This window comes from Narcine bancroftii, chromosome 3 (assembly GCF_036971445.1).
Source record: "Narcine bancroftii isolate sNarBan1 chromosome 3, sNarBan1.hap1, whole genome shotgun sequence".
In the NCBI taxonomy this organism is placed as follows: Eukaryota; Metazoa; Chordata; class Chondrichthyes; order Torpediniformes; family Narcinidae; genus Narcine; species Narcine bancroftii.
The window spans coordinates 171,740,406-171,760,198 of NC_091471.1; the positions used below are offsets into that span (position 1 = coordinate 171,740,406).

General features: G+C 42.7%; 1 protein-coding gene across 4 annotated transcripts in view; it reads right to left on the minus strand.

Moving 5' to 3' along the window:
• LOC138757843 (chondroitin sulfate N-acetylgalactosaminyltransferase 1-like) overlaps positions 1-19,793 on the minus strand; it is a 244,025-nt gene that overhangs the window by 16,417 nt on the left and 207,815 nt on the right. For all 4 annotated transcript variants that reach the window (XM_069925837.1, XM_069925836.1, XM_069925835.1 and 1 more), the window contains 2 exons: positions 12,739-12,917; positions 2,633-2,727 (listed from right to left, as the gene is read on the minus strand). In XM_069925837.1, coding sequence (XP_069781938.1) covers positions 2,633-2,727; positions 12,739-12,917 — 274 coding nt within the window. The remainder of the gene's footprint in view (positions 1-2,632; positions 2,728-12,738; positions 12,918-19,793) is intronic.

Here is a 19,793-nt window from a genome sequence, read left to right on the forward strand (position 1 = left end):
TCATTGAATGACAGGGGAATCAGGTACTTTGGAGATCAGGCAAGAAGTGGTGTTCAGACCACTATCAGATCAGCCATGTTCTTCCTGAACAGCATAGTAGACTCAAAGGTTCAATTTTATTTGTTACAGAATATCAAGGTTTCTTCTGCAAACAGACTAACAAATTATCTTTAACTTTCACACAGCTGTACAAGGAGAACTATAATAGAGTACATGCATACCCTGTATAATACCGTTTTGATTAGTACAGGTTTTGATTATATACGATTGCAAAGAAAAAGAAAGATTAATTAGCCCCAAGCAAAAATCTGTGGTATGGCACTGTTATGGGCTTCATTCAGGAAGCTGATGCTTGCAGGGAAGAAGCTGTCTTTAAGCCTGTTGGCGTGCCTTCTCTCCAATGGGGAAAAAGGAGAAGAGAGTGTGCCTGTGGTGTGTTGGCTGCCTTTTCAAGGCAGTGGGCAGATAAAGTCCATGAAACTTTGTGTTATGCTATGAGCTGCATTCTCTTCCTTCTGCAGTTTCTTCTAATCTTGATCTGAGCAGCCCCTGTACAATAGAAGGTCTACACCTGTTTCTGTCCCTTACGTCCTTGCAAGTCAGATGTTATTGAAACACACTCACGGATTCAAGAAATAGATTCTTTAGCCACGAGCCTGCTTCAGCGATCAGTATCAGCTTTGTTAATCCTCTCCAGAATATCTACAGTTCTCATTTATGGAATTCAGAAGATTTAAAATCACCAAGGTAAAATAATTTCTCCTGGTATTAGTCCTAAAGTGTCGGCCCTTCTAACAGGAGGAAACAACTTGATTTATCAAACACTATTTTCTCTTCAGCAAATCACAATTACACCCTACTCATTTCACCATGATTTTCTATGACCGTGTCCTTTATGATGGATTCCAGTATTTTATTAACTATTGATGTCAGACCAACCAGTCTATAATTATCCATCTTCTTTTCCCTGCTCCCTTCTTAAACAGAAGGGATCAAATATGACAGAATTCAGTGAACCTTGGAACCCCATCTCCAATACATCAACCATCTCTTTTAAAACCCTTGGATGCAGGTTATCAAATTCAGGGAGATGCGTCAGGTTTAAGTCCCCTTAGCCTCTCCATTTCTTGTGTTGCAATGTTGTTAATTACATTGTTTCTCCCTGAATCTATTCCCCTCTATTTCTGCCGTATTTGTGTCTCCTCCAGTGAGGATAGATGCAGTAAACCCAATGCCTTGGCTGTTTTATCATTCTCCATAATAATTCCTATGCCTATGCCATTTATATTTGCTTCCCTCTTCCTTTTTAAATAGTTAGAAACATTGTAAGGAGTATTATATTTTAATCCTAATTTATTATCGTAATTCATTCTCTGCCTCTATTAATTAGTTGTCTGTGGTTGTTGCTGGTTCTTTAAAACTCTGAATCCTCAGCAACCTGATGAGCTTCTTCCTGTAACGTGCTGTCCTCACCCCTCTTAAGTATGCCATGAATTTTTCCCAGGGAGTTTTTGTTTCTCCACGAGAGTTTAGAAATATTTCTATAAATGTTTGCTGAAAAGCCGTTAACTCCTATTTTTCAAACTATCTTTGTAAAGTTTGCAGAATTCAGAGGGCAAAGAAATACCCCAAAGAGGCAGAACTTCAGTTAAAACCCAGCAGAGTGTTTATATGGCTGAGTCTATAAAATCTTGTTTGCAGCTTAGCAATAAAATTGATACTTTGCTTCCCTAGCAGGCACACCAGATGACTTCAGTCCAACAGTATCACAAGACACGTACACATAGCGGTGGAAGGAAAATATTAAAACACACATTTCAGTATTAGCCAACTTTTTCCTATAATTAGCATTGAGTTTGAGACTTTAAGACTACACTTTCAACATTTCATCTAAAAGCTGGAACCTCCAATACTCAATGAAGTCTCAGTGTAGATATCGCTGTTCGGGTTGCGAGAGGGGAACTTGAACTCCTTTCCTTTTTCAAATATTTTTACTGAGTTTAGCATACAATTTTTTTTTGGAAAAAAACACATAACCAGTTATCTCATGAATATCCAAGTGTGTGTACATATATAAATTGATGGAACTATATTCGACAGTTCCTTGATCCACATGAGAAACAAGTAATTAATCTATAATAACCATGCAATACCCATATTTGCCACATTAAACCAAATAAAAATTGACCAAAAAAAAAGACCTAATCTAATCTAACCCCTCCCTCTAATCAAGGTTACCTTATATTTAAAAAAAAGGGGAAATTGTGAATCTGATGGCAACCTCCTGACATTGGACAGAGAATCTCTAGAACATTCAAAATTCGTAATGCTTCCAGTCATGATTAGGCCCCACATCTTAATAAATTGAAACTTTCTTTCTTTAATTTGTATCTAATGGGAACTTGAACTCCAAACCTACTGAGCTAAGGACAAGACTACCACTGCAGGAGCAAGAGGAGACATTGAAGGAACTTGTCCCAAACCCTAAACAGCAGACCTCATGCAATGAGCACCACCAGGTCTCACTTTTGTAAGCGGATTCAAAGCAACCTGTGTTAACAAGTCCACCAAAGAGCACATTTTCTTCCCAAGTTCCAGAGTCAGTATCTAAATGCTGCAACTCCACACCTACCAGCTGCTGTAGAATGGGCGGGACAGCTTCGTGATGACCGTAGATAATGGCTGGGTTGTATTGACTGAAGAGTACAGGGTAGAAAACCTTCTTTCCTGCAAAGCAGAAAGAAAATATTATTTTTACAGAAGATGTTTAAATTGTGAACGCTTCCTCAGTGAAAAGAGGGCCATCTCATTCCACATAATTAGCCGCTCCTTCTATCTATTCACACATTGTCTTTTGGTAGTCAGGCTAAAGAATAAGAGTGGGTGTATGGCAAAGTGGCAGCAGGAACACAAAGCCAGACATTTATCATCATCTGACTGTACATATACAACCAGATGAAACAGCGTTTCTCCAGACTATGGGCGGACACACTACACAGCATAAAAATATCACATGTATGATGCAATATAAAATAAATACTTAAATATTTTGGGATAATTCACTCAATTACAGAATACCATTCATCAATCTCACAGCCTGTGTCAAGAAGTTACTTCCCAGATCAACACTCCTAATTTTGATGCTCCTGTACCTCTTTCCTGATAATAGAAAAAAAAGTATTATGTATTGAATGGAAATGGTCTTCAATAATTCTTTGAGCCCTACTTAAGCAATACTCCCGACGAATTTCATCAATAGAAGAAATGGGGGCAAACAGTGATCTTCTCAACCATTTTGATTATCCTTGGTTTTAATTTCTGGTTCTATGCTTTGCAGCTACCATACCACGCAACGTTGCTGCCAGACAGGATACTGAATTGTGCTGCTATACAATTTTGTCAAGATGGTGTCTGCTCGCTTTGCCCTTCTCAATCTCCTTTGGAGGTAGTTAGCAAAGGGTAACAAAAAAGAATGCAATCAATGTTCCACAGGTCAGTTTCAGGCACTGATAAATGGCTTATAGTGTGAGATTTCAAACTAGTCAGGAGCAAAATAACAAGAACACAGGGACAATTAGGGGCTGCCTCATTAAATACATTTAAGACAGCTGGAGAGCTATTCAGATAGCTGGGTCACGAGTGCCCTGTACCGTTTGAGGGCGAGTGGGGGGGCTCTACCAAACAAGGCTAAAGCCAAGGACCCAATGATAACATAACATAACAATTACAGCACGGAAACAGGCCATTAGGCCCTTCTAGTCCGCACCGAACCAAACACCCCTTTCTAGTCCCACCTCCCTGCACAATGCCCATAACCCTCCATCTTCTTCTCATCCATCAACAGCATAAAATTGTTCACTGACAAATAGTTTGAACTAAAATACCAGGGGAAGGTTTTTAAAAAAAAACACAAACAAATGAGAACCGAATGGAGATCAGAAGGAGAAAGATGCAAGAAAGAGGAAATTGTGGGTACTGTAGGATGTTCGTGAACTCATTTCAAGTTTCTTGATAAGATGGCCTCTCACTCCCAGTTACAATGAGCTAATAGAGAATGTTGTAACCTTCCTTCTGAAAGTACTTTCCAATCAATTGAAAGCCAGAATGGCCTACAAGGAATGGGACGGAGTGGGTGAGGGCAGGGGGAGGTAACTGTTTCAATGTCGTGACAGGGTTTTGCTTAAATGCTTAATGTTCATGCAAATGAAGTAGTCCCGTTAAGTGTTTAAGAGGAATGTGAAGAATTCCCAAGGATAATCATTCTGAAGTGGTGAGCATTAGTTTACATCAATTTCTCATTATCACTTAATTGGCAAATGCCCCAGAAGTCTGATTTTTTTTCCCACGTGCGTACCGTCAAAGAAAAAATGCAAACAACATTGACATCAACTGGATACGAGGAAGTCAGAGGTAAGCTGTTTTCTTTAATCATTGCAGTTTACTTTAATTATTGGATACTACTCACATAGCAGAGCTGGATGGGAAAGCTTCAGGATTTGGGGAAGCAGATTTAGGACAGAGCTGAGGAAGAACTGCTTTTCCCAGAGTGGCGAATGAGAGGCGATCTTCTCAAATCATACAATTACAAGAAGATTTGGGGGAGTAGATTTAGGAGGGAGAAACAGTTTTTCCCAGAGAGAAGGGAATCTGTAGAATTCTCTGCCCAAGGAAGCAATTAGGGGCTGCCTCATTAAATACATTTAAGACAGATAGATTTTTACATAACAGGGGAGTTAACTCGAAGAAAAGGCAGGTAGGTGGTGTTGAGTCCATGGCTACATTAGCCATGGTCTTATTGAATGGAGGAGCAGGCACAACAGGCCTCGTGGGCTTTTCTTACTCCTATTTCTAATGTTCTTATGAATTCCAGGATTTTGAGCATGTGATTATGAAGGAATTACGAGGAGAGAGAAGTAGACTGCCGTCACTGTGATTGTAGTAAAAACACCAAAATGCTGGAGGAACTCAACTGTCTTTTCAGCATCTTCAGGAGACAAAGATATATTGTCAATGTTTCGGGCCTGAGCCCTTCTTCAAGGAATTATGAAGTACTGCCAGGTGTGGATAATGCAAGACTTGGTGGAAATCTGGCAGGGAGTGACATTCCCACATACCTCCCGTCTTTGTTGGTCTTAAAATGGTGGAGAATGTGCCTTTGGGAAGAACAACTGAAAATGTTTTGGCAAGTTCAATCAAGAAATACCACATTTCACAGCCATGTCCTCGTGGTCAAGGGAATGAACATTTAGGGCAGAGGTGTCAAACTCAAATTCACCAAGGGCCAAAATTAAAAACTTAGACTAAGTCGAGGGCCGAACTAAATATTTATTGAAAATTTTCAACATCTGCATGTTTTCTCTTCTTTCAACATATGTAATGTTAAAGTTTTCCTTATTAAAATAAATGTTTAACAATAGTTTTGGTTAAACTCTTTCCAGAAGAAGCATTAACAAATGAGAAATAAAATATTCAATAAATAATATTTCTTTATAGCCTTTAAGCTCCTTTTAAATGTTTTTTTTCACAAGCCAACAAGTCAAAAAAATAACAAATTGCTTCAATGAAAATCTAATCTTTCAACTATGAACAGTCCAAAGTTAACCAAAGAAAATATTAATCCAAGCTTAGCTTGCTACTCTCTGATGCATCTGGGTCTAAACCAGATACTTGGCATCTCTTCTTAGATGCAAGTTCATCAAACTCTGGGGTCAGACTCTGAGCTGAGGAAATCTTCAGGACTGAATGAAGGTGCTCGTCAGTAAGATGACTCCTGTGTGGTGTTTTGTTTATCTTCATCAAAGAGAAGAGTTATTCGCAGAGATACGTGCTGCCGAACATTGACAGCATTTGAGCAGCTTGTCCATGGAGTTGGGGGCAGTGTGTCGGGAAGGAACTGTGGGAACTGCGCAGCACCGACAGAGTCATACTTTGACTCGAGTGTGTCATTACACTGGAGCTCAATCAGCTCCATTTGGAGGTTGGTTGGAGCACTTGTCACGTCAACTACAAACGGATTGCTGAGTAGTTCAAATCTGCATTTCTGGGCTTCAAAGTCAGCAAACCACCGGGAAAACTCCGCACGAAGTACACTTAGTTTTTCAGCAAACTCTGGGCAACACGGCAGGTGAGATCTGTTCTTTCATAATTTGGCAGCACAGAAAATGAGCCGTGTTTCCCTGCAGCATCTGAGTCTCCCACAAGCACAACTTGGTTCTAAAAGCCCTCACTGCACTGTACATGTCTGTAATGACGTGCCCTCGTCCCTGCAGCTGCAGGTTTAGCGCATCGAGATGGCTCACGATGTCACACAGGAATGCCAGCTCACATTGAAACTTTTTATCCCTGAGCTCTGTTGTGTCTTTGCTTTTGCTCTCCATAAACAGACATATTTCTTCACGCAGCTCAAAGCATCTCTTCAGTACTTTTCCTCGGCTAATCCATCGCACCTGTGTGTGATAGGGCACGTCTCCGTATTCTGACCCTAACTCCTCCAGAAAGGACTTGAACTGGCAGTGATTTAAACCTTTGGCTCTTATGAAGTTAACTATTCGAGTTACAGTGTTCATAAGCCTTTTCAAGGCTTTGCCACACAAGGCTTCCTCGTGGATTATGCAGTGGTAAACTGTAAGCTCACCTGCATGATTCTCCAGCATCTTCTCCCGAATCCTGCCCACCAGTCCACTTTTCTGACCGCACATCGCGGGTGCACCATCTGTCGTTAGTCCCACAAGTTTATCCCAAGGCAGCATCATTTCATTGAGACATTTGGACACCTCCTCGAAGATTTCTTTTCCTGTGATTGTGCCATCCTAAAAGTTCCTCTGTAATGGAAAGTTTCGTGTCCACTCCACGGATGAATATTGATAGCTGGGCAGTATCTGATGTGTTGCTGCTCTCGTCTACAGCAAGTGAGTATGCCATAAAATCTTTCCCCTTCTCCTTCAGTTGTTCTTCTAGATTAGTAGCAAGCTCACAAGCACGCGCAGCCACGGTGTTTCTGCTCAGGTTCACATTTAAAAACGCTTGCTTTTTATCTGGGCAAATGACATCGCAAACTTTGAGCAGGCATTTTTTAACAAACTCTCCCTCCGTAAAGGGCCTGGCTGATTTGGCGATCTCTGCGGCCACAATAAAACTAACTTTTACAGCAGGCTCACTTTGGGATTCTGCTTTGGTGAACATAGTTTGCTGTAAAACCAGACTTCTTTTCATCTCCTCCACCTTCTGGAGCTTTTGCTTCTCGTTCAGAAAGGTCCAGCGGGCCAGCTCTAATACATATTTGATATGATCTTGCGGGCCAAATATAATTATATCACGGGCCAAATTTGGCCCGCGGTCCTGAGTTTGACATGTGTGATTTAGGGTGTCAATGAAGGAGGCTACTTAACCCAGAATAAGTCTTTCATCAGTCCTTAGGTGCTGGCTCTCAACCTTACAGACCTTTATGGATGTAAAAGTTTAGCATCGAATCCCCGCTGTTGAAGATCCAACTGCGCTGGGTAGGTCACGTCTCCAGAATGGAGGACCATCGCCATTAGGGAATAGTGGCTTTTGAGCTGCAATTAGAAAGGGAAAAAGAAAGGAAGTCGGAAGCATCTGTACTGCAGTTAAATAATGGGGAATATGCAGCTATGAGGGAGGAGCTAGCCAAAATAAAATTGAAAGATACACTAGCTGGGAGGACAACTGGGGAAAAATGGCAGGTATTTTTGGACATTTTTCACAGGTTTCAGGACAAATTTATTCCAAAGTGGAGGAAAGGCTCTAGGAGATGCAAATGGCAGCCGCGGCTAACTAATGAAATCAAGTGTAATATCAAATCCAAAGGGTGTAAGTATAGGATAGCGAAGCGGAGTGGGAAGTTAGAGGATTGGGAAACCTTCAAAGAGCATCAGAGGGTAACTAAGAAAGTCATAAGAGAGGGGAAAATTAAGTACGAGAGGAAATTAGCAAATAATATAATGGAGGATAGCAAAAGCTTTTTTAAATATGTGAAGAGGAAGAAATTGGTTCGGTCCAAAATTGGTCCATTAAGAATGGAAAAGGGTGAAATTATTACCCGAAACAAGGAGATGGCTGAGGAATTTAACAAATACTTTGCAACTGTCTTCACCAAGGAGGATATAGGTTATGGTCAGTTAGGGGGTAATAGTCATGCGGTGTCAAGAGACTTGGGGAACTTTCCTGGGGAAGTAGGGGATCTAATGGATATCCGGATCCAGAAACAGGAGGTTGTGAGTAAATTGTTGGGACTGAGGGCTGATAAATCCTCAGGGCCTGATGGGCTACATCCCAGGGTGCTTAAAGAAGTTGCTATGGAAATTGTGGAAGCAGTGGTCGACATTTTCCAAAGTTCCATAGATTCGGGGGAGGTCCCTGAAGATTGGAGAGTGGCTGATGTGGTGCCAATTTTTAAGAAGGGAGGGAGGGAGAAAACGGGAAATTATAGACCGGTCAGCCTGACGTCGGTGGTGGGGAAGATATTGGAGTCTATCATAAAAGGAGTAATAGCAGAACACTTAGGCAGAAATAATAGTATAAGGGCTAGTCAGCATGGATTCCTTAAGGGTAAGTCATGCTTGACTAACCTTCTGGAATTTTTCGAGGATGTGACAAAGAGGGTGGACTTGGGAGAGCCTGTGGATGTGGTGTATTTGGACTTCCAGAAGGCCTTTGATAAGGTACCGCACGGGAGACTAGTGGGCAAGATCAGGGAGCATGGTATTGGAAGAAAGGTGCTGACATGGATAGGAAATTGGTTAAGAAATAGGAAACAAAGGGTTGGGGTAAGCGGGTCTTTTTCAGGATGGCAGGATGTGACGAGTGGAGTGCCGCAAGGATCGGTATTGGGTCCTCAGTTGTTTGTAATTTATGTAAATGATTTGGATGAAGGGATTATTAATAATTTGAGCAAATTTGCAGATGACACGAAACTGGGTGGCGGTGTGGGATGTGAGGAGGATGTCAGGAAAATGCAGAGGGACTTGGACAGGTTGGGGGAGTGGGCTGCTGAATGGAAGATTCAGCAAATGTAAGCAAATGTAAGCAAATTCAATGTAAGCAAATGTGAGGTTATCCATTTTGGGGGCAATAATAGGAAAGCTGAGTATTATTTAAATGGAGACAAGCGAGGGAGTGGGGAGGAGCAAATGGATCTGGGAGTACTTTTTCACCAGTCACTGAAGACTAGCATGCAGGTTCAGAAAGCTGTGAAGAAGGCTAATAGCATGTTGGCTTTCATAAAGAGGGGATTGGAGTATAGGAACAGAGACGCCCTTCTGCAGTTGTACAGGGCCCTGGTGAGACCCCACCTGGAGTATTGCGTCCAGTTCTGGTCTCCAATTTTGTGGAAGGACATACTAGCTATAGAGGGTGTGCAGCGCAGATTTACAAGGTTAGTTCCAGGGATGGCGGGGTTGACATATGCTGAAAGGCTAGAAAAACTGGACTTGTATCCGATGGAGTTTAGAAGGATGAGGGGGGCACATGATTGAGGTATACAAAATCATCAGGGGGATAGACAGGGTGAAGTCGGATTACTTGTTCCCAATGATGGGGGAGACGAGGACTAGAGGGCATAGTTTAAGAATACAGGGTAGGCCCTTTAGGACGGAGATGAGAAAACATTTTTTTACCCAGAGAAGTGTGAATCTGTGGAATGCTCTGCCACAGAGGGTGGTAGAGGTAGATTCGCTGATTATGTTCAAAAGAGAGTTAGATAAGACTCTAGTGGACAAAGGAGTTAAGGGTTATGGGGATAAGGCTGGAAAGGGGTACTGATGGTAGTGATCAGCCATGATCTGTAAAATGGCGGTGCTGGCTCGACGGGCCGAAGGGCCTACTCCAGCTCCTATTGTCTATTGTCTATTGCCTTCCCAAGATCATGTTCTAAGGCGAGCTCTCCACTGGCCATCGTGTCAGAGGTGCACCAAAGAAGAGGTACAAGGACTGCCTAAAGAAATCTCTTGGTGCCTGCCACATTGACCACCGCCAGTGGGCTGATCTCACCTCAAACCGTGCATCTTGGCGCCTCACAGTTCGGCAGGCAGCAACTTCCTTTGAAGAAGACTGCAGAGCCCACCTCACTGACAAAAGACAAAGGAGGAAAAACCCAACATCCAACCCCAACCAACCAATTTTCCCTTGCAACCATGTCTGCCTGTCCCGCATTGGACTTGTCAGCCACAAACGAGCCTGCAGCTGACGTGGACATTTACCCCTCCATAAATCTTCGTCCGCGAAGCCAAGCCAAAGAAAGATTTTAGACCAATAGACTGTTCAAATAAAAAAGGGCATGGAATCACATCATAGTCCAATGAAGTCATCTAACAGCAGCAAAAAATGTTGGAACATTTAGAATCACAAAAGGTTGGACCAGTTTCTCTAAACTGCTCCAGATTGCTTCATCCAAAGCATGAAGACTGATCAAAACAGGTAACCTTATTTCTTTGGAATTTCCTGACATGTGGGAGCACAGACGATGCCAGGAAATGACTAACATCAGCTCAGACCAAAATCGTCAATAAGCTTGGTGTCGAAGACCAATGATTAAAGAGCACAGTGAATGAAACCAATCTTTTACTTCCTTTAGACAAAGCATAGCAAACTGTGAACTGATGCATTTTTTGGGGAATCCATTGCAAATGTTTACATTGCTGTCCCTGCACTTGATCAGTGCCACGTACTGCTGCAGTAAAGCCAGTGTTGTTTTCAGTTCTCAGTGATGGCCATTCTTCAGACTAATGGGGAAACTGAATGTTGAGAAATTTGGCATTCACATTCAGTAAAACATCCAAAGGTGTGATGTGGCATTCATCTGAAGGTCATGCACTTATCTATCAGAGTTAAGGCACAATTTCAAATCCACTTCTATCCATAAAGCAACCTGCTTGCCTTGTTAGTACTGGTGGATATTGTCCACAACAGTGATGGTATCCAGTCTCTGCTATGGGAGGTGGCTGAGGCAAATGGCTTCAACAACTCCAAAATTAAAACCCAGCAAAACAAGAAATAGAAAGGGATACAGGGGTATGTTGAAAACTTAGAATGAGGCAGATAGGATTGAAAGAGATTTCTGCGGAAGGCAAGTACAGGCACAGGAAATTGAAATAAAAGTTTTTAAATTAAAAAAATGTGCAAAGGACAGCATTCAGATTTAATTTTTAATATGGAGATAAAGCATGGTAATAGACTATTGCAACCCATGAGCCCGGACCACCCAAATATATCCATGTGACCAATTAACCTGCTAACCCAGTACATCTTTGGAACATGGGAGGACCTCGAGTACAGGGAGAAAGTCACACGGACACAGGGAGGACATACAAATTCCTTACAGACAGCAGCGGATTCAAACCTGAGTTGCAGGTGCAGTGTTGTCATTGCATTCACCGCTACGCTAACTGAGCTGCCCCTTAGCCATTCTATTCCCATTGATTTCCAAACTGGTAAAATTATGAATACAGTCTTGTACCTCTCTCACTTAAATCCACTGCAGTGATGGATAAACCAACAGAAACTGCTCATTTTTTGCAATGTGAATGACAGCAATTGTGGCAGAAACTTTAATAGTTGAGCTCAGGAAATATGTGCCTATGCAGCGATTGTGATGATTTTCTCACCAATAAGTAGATATGTGGGAAATAGAGCAGCTGCCTCCTGAGTTAGAGTTTGAAATTTGAAATTAGACACATGCAGAATGGAAATGGACATGTCAACAGTGTCACAACAAAGGCAGGTACATTAGGACTAGGGAGCTCCTACCATCCATCATTCTCAATGCCAACTACAAAATAGAGCATCACACCTCAGCTTCTTTTGTTTGGATGTACTAGATCACCTCAAAATACACGGAGATTTGTTGATTGACACCGATTCTGGAACTGAACAATCCATTGACCTTTTTTAGATGCAAGACAGTGGATCAACATTTTGGGACCCACGTCTCTTCACTTTCCAACAAGGCAAAAGAATCAATATCATGAGGGCATCTCGTGTTCGAACTGGGACATTTACGACAGAGCCGAGGAGGAACTGCTTTCCACCACCCCCCCCCCCACCTGAGGGAAGTGAATCTCTGCAATTCTCGGCTATTCCTTTGCCATCTCTGTTTAGCAACCCAGAACTCTCTACAACTCTGTGGGAGCAGCTTCACCAGGCAGACGGTGGCACTTCTTCGAGAAAGCTCTGGTGCCTTCACAATCACTAAAATATCATTTCTACAAAGCCATCAACTTTACCAAGTGTTCCAAGATGCATTGCAGGACAATAAACCAGCATGACAAGTTGCTGCTAATATTTTGGTTCAGTTGTAGCCATTACTTTTTGTGCAGAGTCCTGATCTACTATCATGTGGAAATGCTGCACTGCTGGTGGTGAATCTTTTCAATTGGGAACACTATCTGAAAGTCCCATGCACAAATTCAAAGATGACCTTGTGAATTTTCTTTGCCAATGTTTATCAAGCAATAGGACTAAAGCATCTACTAATGACTTCATTGCTGTGCACAAATTTACGACTGTACTTTTATAAAAATGTCATATAAAAATATATATACCAATAGTGGATACAATTCAAAATCATAAAGTGCTTCTCAATATCCATGGGACACAAAAATAGCCTACATGAAAGGAAGCTACAGAATCCTACAATGTGAAAGGAGACCATTTAGTTCATCATGTTTATGCCAACTTTTTGAAGAGGGTCAGGTCCCTTCGTGGGATTAATCAGTGATATACCTGGTTGGGTGTTCAATCTACATGTGTTCAGAAACTCCGCTGTGAAGTATATATCCACGTCGCAGAAAAACAACAGGACATTGTTTCCCTTCCAAGCACGTGCACCGACATCCAGGCCTTTCCCTCGGGAGAAATCCTCCTCCAAGGGAATGAAGGTGTAGTTCTTGTAGTTTGCTTCTCTATATTACAAAGAACAAAATAGGTGAACATCTTACTCCACTGTTAGTCCCTTTCCCTGCACAAATGATTAGCATCTCTGCTTTGCATGGGAAACACTGGTTATATAATTTGCAAAACATGAAGTTGCAGCTGTTTGGGTTTAGATCATTTATATGGAACATTGATAGTCAGGATAATGTGAACTATTTTATAACTGTGTAAGAATACACCCTTCTCACTATAGTAACTGTAGTGCACTGCTGTAGGGTATATGTATCTGTGTGAACAGTCTCCTGAGATGATGGAAGACATTAGTAAGTAAAATCTCTTTTGTTATTTGAATTTTGCATCTCTCAGCTACTTAAGAAGCCTCCCAAGTAACAGTTTGTTAAAAGTTCTAACATGGCATCCAGTGCAACCCAAAGACGTGTGAACATCCAAGGCACCCAACAAGCTGACATGCCGAAAATAAGGTGTTCCTTTGTCCACATTCCATTCCCAATTACCACAAAGGTGAGAGCTACAGGCAGTAAATGCACTACTTATTAGCCATGTCCATGTCTAATAGTAATCACTTGGAAAGGAACTAATGCTTCAGAAATTCTATTCACCCATCACTCCCCACTAATTGCTTGGATCTGTTTTTTTATATCCAGGTCACACCCCTGATCCTAGAATTTAACATTATACCCATTTCAGATTCAAAGTTATTTATCTACATTTTATTTAATTCCCAGCATTTTTTTTTAAAGTACAAGGATTAAGACAAGTTGGTTGCTGTCGCTCATGAGTGAGGAGAGGAGCTGAGAGTTACAGTGGGAGGAGGATGGTGGGGAATGAAGGAGGACTGAGAATTTCAACACTGTCAGCTGAGATTCGAATGGAGTTGGGTGGTAATGCAAAGGCATAAAGGGAGGAGAAGCCATTGCAGGTGGGGGGGGGGGAAGAGAAAAGGGGAATGACTTGGCGGGGGAGGAAAGACTTGGCAGGGAGGGGAAGGACTTTGCGGGGGGGGGGCGTAAGAAGGGGGAAGGACTTTGTTAGTAGGGGAGGCCACTGGGGAAATGGTGGGAGGAGGAAGGGAGACCTTGTGTGCGGGGTGGAAGAGAGGGGAGGCGGCCTTTGTGGGGCGGCCTTGGTGGGGGGGGAGAGATGGGAGGCCTCTGTGTGGGATGGGAGTGGGAGGGGAAGGCTTTTGTGGGAGGAAGGTTGAACTCTTTATAATGGGGAGGACGTGGGTTCACAAACATGCTCAGAATTGTAGAGTTACCATTGGTTAACGGGCTGATCACACAATGACCCCAGTGGCAAAAGGTTGAAAATAATGGGCCATTCTATTTGTTGGCCATCAGATCATTCATTCGATTCCATGATGGCAAGATCCACAAAGCTGTCTTCTTCTGCACTGCTTGGACCAAGCGATCCCTCAGCTTTCAAATCAACTTGCACTGCTTTAACAGAATTGTTAGCAAGTCTGTGTAACAGACAGCCAGAGAAACACATCCTTCATCCCACTAGGCATGCATGGACCATTAACCACCAAAGTTTGCATGAATCCTACCCCCACCGATTTTATTCTCACCCAGTTCTTTCCAGATTTTATAGGAAGGATGCAGAGTTGGATGGAAAAGTGGCAGATAGAATTCAATCAGGACAAGAGTGAGGTGATGCATTTTGGAAGGTCAAATATGAAGATGGCGTTCATGGTGAATGGCAGGATTCTTAACTGTGTGGAAGAACAGTAGGGGACCCAAAGCCATACCTCTCTCAAGGTTGCTACGCAGGTTAGTATAGTTAAGAAGGCTTATAGTAGGCTGGCCTTCATTTGTTGAGGGATTGAGTTCAAGAGTCATGAGGTAACGTTGCAGCTCTCAAAAACTCTGGATGGACCATACTTGGAATACGTGTTCAGTTCTGGTTATTACAGGAAGCATGTGGAAACTCTGGAGAGGGTGCAGTGGAGATTTACTAGGATGTTGCCTGGATTGGAGTAAATGACTTTCAAGGCAAGGTTAGCAGAGCTTGGGCTTTTCTCTTTGGAGTGAAGGATGAGAAGTGACTTCATAGATTAGTCAAGATTATAACAGGCATAGATAGGGTGGACAGCCTTCACCTTTTTCCCATGATGAGAGTAGCAAACACCAGTGGACATCTGTAGAAAGCAAGGGGAGGAAAGTTTAGGGGTATGTTTCCCACCCCTCTCCTCCCCCCCCACCCCACCCCAGTGTAGTGGATGCCAGGGCTGGGGGTGGAGGCTAGAACAATAATGGATGAAAGTAAAAGTGGGTTACGAGGTCAGGAAGGTTTAGTTTTTGAATAGGTTTATTTAGGTGAGCACAACATTGTGGGGCGAAGGCCCTGTTCTGTGGTGTAATGTTCTTTCGCTCTTCTGCACACAGGAAGCAAATTAGAGTGGCCATATATTTTTGATGTCAGAAGGAACTGGTGTACCTGGTGGTGGGTGGAAAGTGGTGGGGGAGGGATGGAAGGAGGGGGTGTAGGAAGTAACAACAAGGTGGATATGCAAGCACCACATAGACACCACAGGAATTCAGGATTGAACACAAGTCACTGAAGTGCCGAGGCAGCAGCGACACCTCTGTGCTCTCCCATAAAGTGCCTGAATCTTTGGCCAAGTGCAATCCCAGAGATGATCCATATATTTTGCTCCTGATTAGAAAATGGTGGGGGATTTCTAATTGCTTGGAACATTAGAACATGGAACATTACAGCACACTACAGGCCCTTTGGCCCATGATGTTGGGTTGGATTTAGGAAACCTGCTCGACAACAATCTTAATCCTTCCCTACCCCACACCCATAACACTACTTATTGCATCCATGTGCCTGTTTGAAAGTCTTTTAAATCTCCTTATTTTTCCAGCCTCAACCACCACCTAGGCAATGTATTCCATGCACCCACCACTCTGAGTATTAAAATTTACCCCTGACATCTTTCCTAAACACACCTCCCCTCTCCTTAAACAAATATCCTCTGGTATTTCTATTGTCACCTGGAAAAAGGAGCTGGCTGTTCACCACTCAAGCTTACATACAGTGAAAACCCCGGTCTCTGGCACCTATGGGGATCAGTAGATGCCAGATAAGTGTATTGTCCGATTGCCTGAGATTGCATATTGCATGATTGGCAATATAATAGCGAGGTGGATCAATTTTAAATGGACAAAATTTTAACCTATTTATTTTACACAACTGTTTTGCTGGTTGCTTGAGGCTGTCGGTTGCTTGAATTCTGGATAACAGGGTTTTACTGTTTTCCTTTGTTGCTCCAAAGAGAAAAGCCTCAGCCCTGTCAATCTTGCTTTATAAGACAAGTTCTCCAATCCAAGAAATATGCTGGTGAATTTCCTCTGCACTCTCACTAAAGCTTCTACACCTTTCCTGTAATGCAGTGACCAGAACAGAAATTACACAGCTCAAAAAATAAAATCGGAACCTTCTGCTCCTGTATCGACTTTCAAAAGCCAATCACTACCAAAGTCAAAGAAATTACCTTTCCTGTGTGGATCTAAATTACAATTAAAATTATTTACAAGGAACGAGGCCCGAAAGGACCTTGGACTGATTCTGGAAATGAGGGGGTGAGTTTATGAAAAAAGATTGAGCAGACTAGGACTATACTCATGAAAGTTTTGAAGGATGAGTGGCGACCTTCAAAAGACATACATTATTATAAATAGATAAGATAGAAGCAGAGAGGTCATTTCCACTTCACAGGTGACACTAGAAAGAGGGGATATTTCTTCAACTAAACGTGAGACAAAGATAAGGAGGAACTGGTTCTCCCAGAGACTAATGAATCTGTGCAACTCGCTGCCTAACAAAGCCTATTGAATTTTTTAAAGACACATATAGGTATTTAAAATTATGAGGGGGATAGACAGAATAAATGTAAGCAAGTTTTTTTCCACTGAGGGTAGGTGCGATACAAACCAGAGGACATGGGTTAAGGGTGAAAGGGAATAGGTTTAGGGAGAACACGAGGGGGAACTTCTTCACACAGAGAATGGTGGGAGTGTGGTGAATGTGGTGAATGCAGGCTCAATTTTAACACGAGAAGAATTTGGACTGGTACATGGATGGGAGAGGTAATGGAGGGCCATGGACTGAGTGCAGGTCAGTGGGACGAGGCAGAACAATAGTTTGGCACAGACTAGAAGGGCCAAAGGGCCTGTTTCTGTCCTGTAGTGTTCTATATAGACAGATTTTTTTGAATAATGGTGAGTTAAGGGGAACAGTTGGGTAAATGGCACTTAGCCCAGGGCCAGATCAACCATGATCTTATTGAATGGTGGAGCAGGCTCAATCGGCCGGATGGCCTACACCTGCTCCTATTCTTATGTTCTTTGTGTGTGTAACTAGCATCTCACCATAGGGAGATGATGAGCAGCAGAAAAGGATTTTATTTCATGAACTGGCCACTTCAAATAAACTTCAATTTGGCAAAGGGCTGCTTTGCTGTTAAACCATCTGAGGCAAATAGAGATTAATCAGATTGGGATGATCCTGAAAAAGGAATGTACATTTTCCAAACTTCTGACTAAGTGGAGATAAGTAATTGTGCCAACTTGTATGATCCAAAAAGACATCTGCAGGAATAATGAAATATATTGTGTCATCTCCACATGTTACCTCAGTTACTGCATAACTCAATAACTCACTAAGAGATGAAGGTTTTATTTATTCTAGAAAGAAGATTGGGAATGGATTATGAAGAAGATTGTTCTGGAGGGACCAGGAGATGCACAGAGCAGTTATCCAAGATTCAAGGTTGAGTTTATTGTTATGTAATAAAAACAGTGTCATATTACACAAAATTGGCTTTTGTCTGCTGTCAGGCAGAAATGGCCTGAAGCACCTCTTACCATCAGAGAAAGAGAAGCAAAAGTGAATCTCTCCCCCATCCCCCCCAACCCCCAGTGTCAACAAGTGTCCATGGATTTTCCGGAGAAGGGTGTCAGCTGGATCAATGGTCCTCAACCTTTTTCACCCATAGACCACCTATGCAAGTAAAGGATTACCTGGAACAAGCCCACAGGCTACCAATGAGTGGATAGGGTTTGGCAAATCTATGCCCTTCCCAAACCACCTACAGGGATGTAGAAGATTTTGTTGACAAATCTACAACCTTTTTTTGCATATTATTTGCTGAAAAATGTTGAGCAACATCATTGAGGGAAATGATTTGGCAGATGATGGAGCATCAGATTGCGGAGGCTTTTGGTTGAGTGAGATCTGATGAGGGAGAAATCTTTGCCTCAGTCTGGGACTGGGTTGGTTGGGAGAAGTATATCGGAAGGGATTGGATATACAGCATCAGTATTTACAACCCAGTCGTGGATGTGATAGAAACCAGCAAACAAGATGGGATAGTGACCATTGGATGACCTGTAGTTTTGGTCGTCCAGCTATAGGAAGTACATTGTTGTGTTGGAAAGATTACCGAAGAGGTTTTCGAAGTTGACAACTACATAGTTGCTGCCTCATGCACCCATGATGAGCTGGTCAACTTTATTCACTTTGTTGCTCACTTTCACCATGATCTCAAATTCACTTGTTCCATCTCCAGCAACACTCTCCCCTTTCTTGATCTCTCTCCATCTTGGGAGACAAACTTTCTACAAATATTTTTTTTTCAAAAAACACCCAAGAACTCCCACCACTACATATCTTCACACCCAATCCCCTGCAAGGATTCTATTCCTTTCTCTCAATGTCTCCGTCACATCTGCATCTAAGCTGAGGTCTCCCAATCCATGTCATCCCAGATGTCTTCCTTCTTCCAAAAACATGGCTTCCCCTCTCCCACATCTCCTCCATTTCCCATTCATCTGGCCCTAGTCTCCACTCTCCCCAGCTGCCACAAATACGGGATTCCCCTTGTCCTATCCTACCATCCCACCAACCTCTGCATCCAACACATTACCCTCTGCAATTTTTGTCATCTACAACACTATTCTACCACCAGACCCATAATCCCCTCTCCACCTTCTGTGGGGACTGCCCTCTCTGTGTCTCCTTCATCCACTCATCTCTTCTCACCAATTGCCCTCCCTGCCCCTTCCACTGCAGCAAAAGGAAGTGTCACATTTGCACTTACGCCTCCTCCCTCTCCACCATTAGGGGCCTCAAATAGTCCTCTGAGTGAACTAACACTTTTCTTGTGAATCTGCGGGAGTTATCTACTGCAGCCGGCGCTCCCATTGTGGCCTTCTCTATGTCGGAGAGTCTGGACGCAGACTGGGAGATGCCTACACTGAGCATCAATAACAGGGATCTCCCAATAGCCAAATATTTCAATTCTGAACCCCACTCCTGTGCTGACATCTGTGTCCATGGCTTCATATACTGACAAACCAAGACTACCTGTAAATTGGGGGAGTAACACTTCATATTCCATCTGAGCACCCTCCAACTGAATGGCATTAACATCAACTAAAGTTTCTACTAGCCCACTCCCCTTTCTCCCTCTCTCTTTATTTTCTTTCCTCCAGCTCTCCACCCCCTTCCTTCCACATTCACAGAGCCATTCTCCCCCCCACCTCCAGCTCATTTGCTGGTGTGCTTTCTCTCCCTTAACCACCTATAACTCCTGTCTGTGGGACTGTGCTCCTATCCTGCCCCTTCCACCCTCCCCACCACCATTTTGTTTGGACACCTGCCTACATTTTGTCCCTATCTTAATGAAGGACTCAAGCCCAAAACATTGGTTATGTATCTTTATCCTTCCTATATAATGTACACTGTTTGCCTGCTGATTTTCTCCAGCATCATGTTTTTACAAAGTTTTTGGCAGGATTAGAAAAGCTGAGTTATGGAAACTGGAAAAATTAGACCTCTTTTCCTTAGAGCCTTGGAGGTCAAGAGGGGATCCC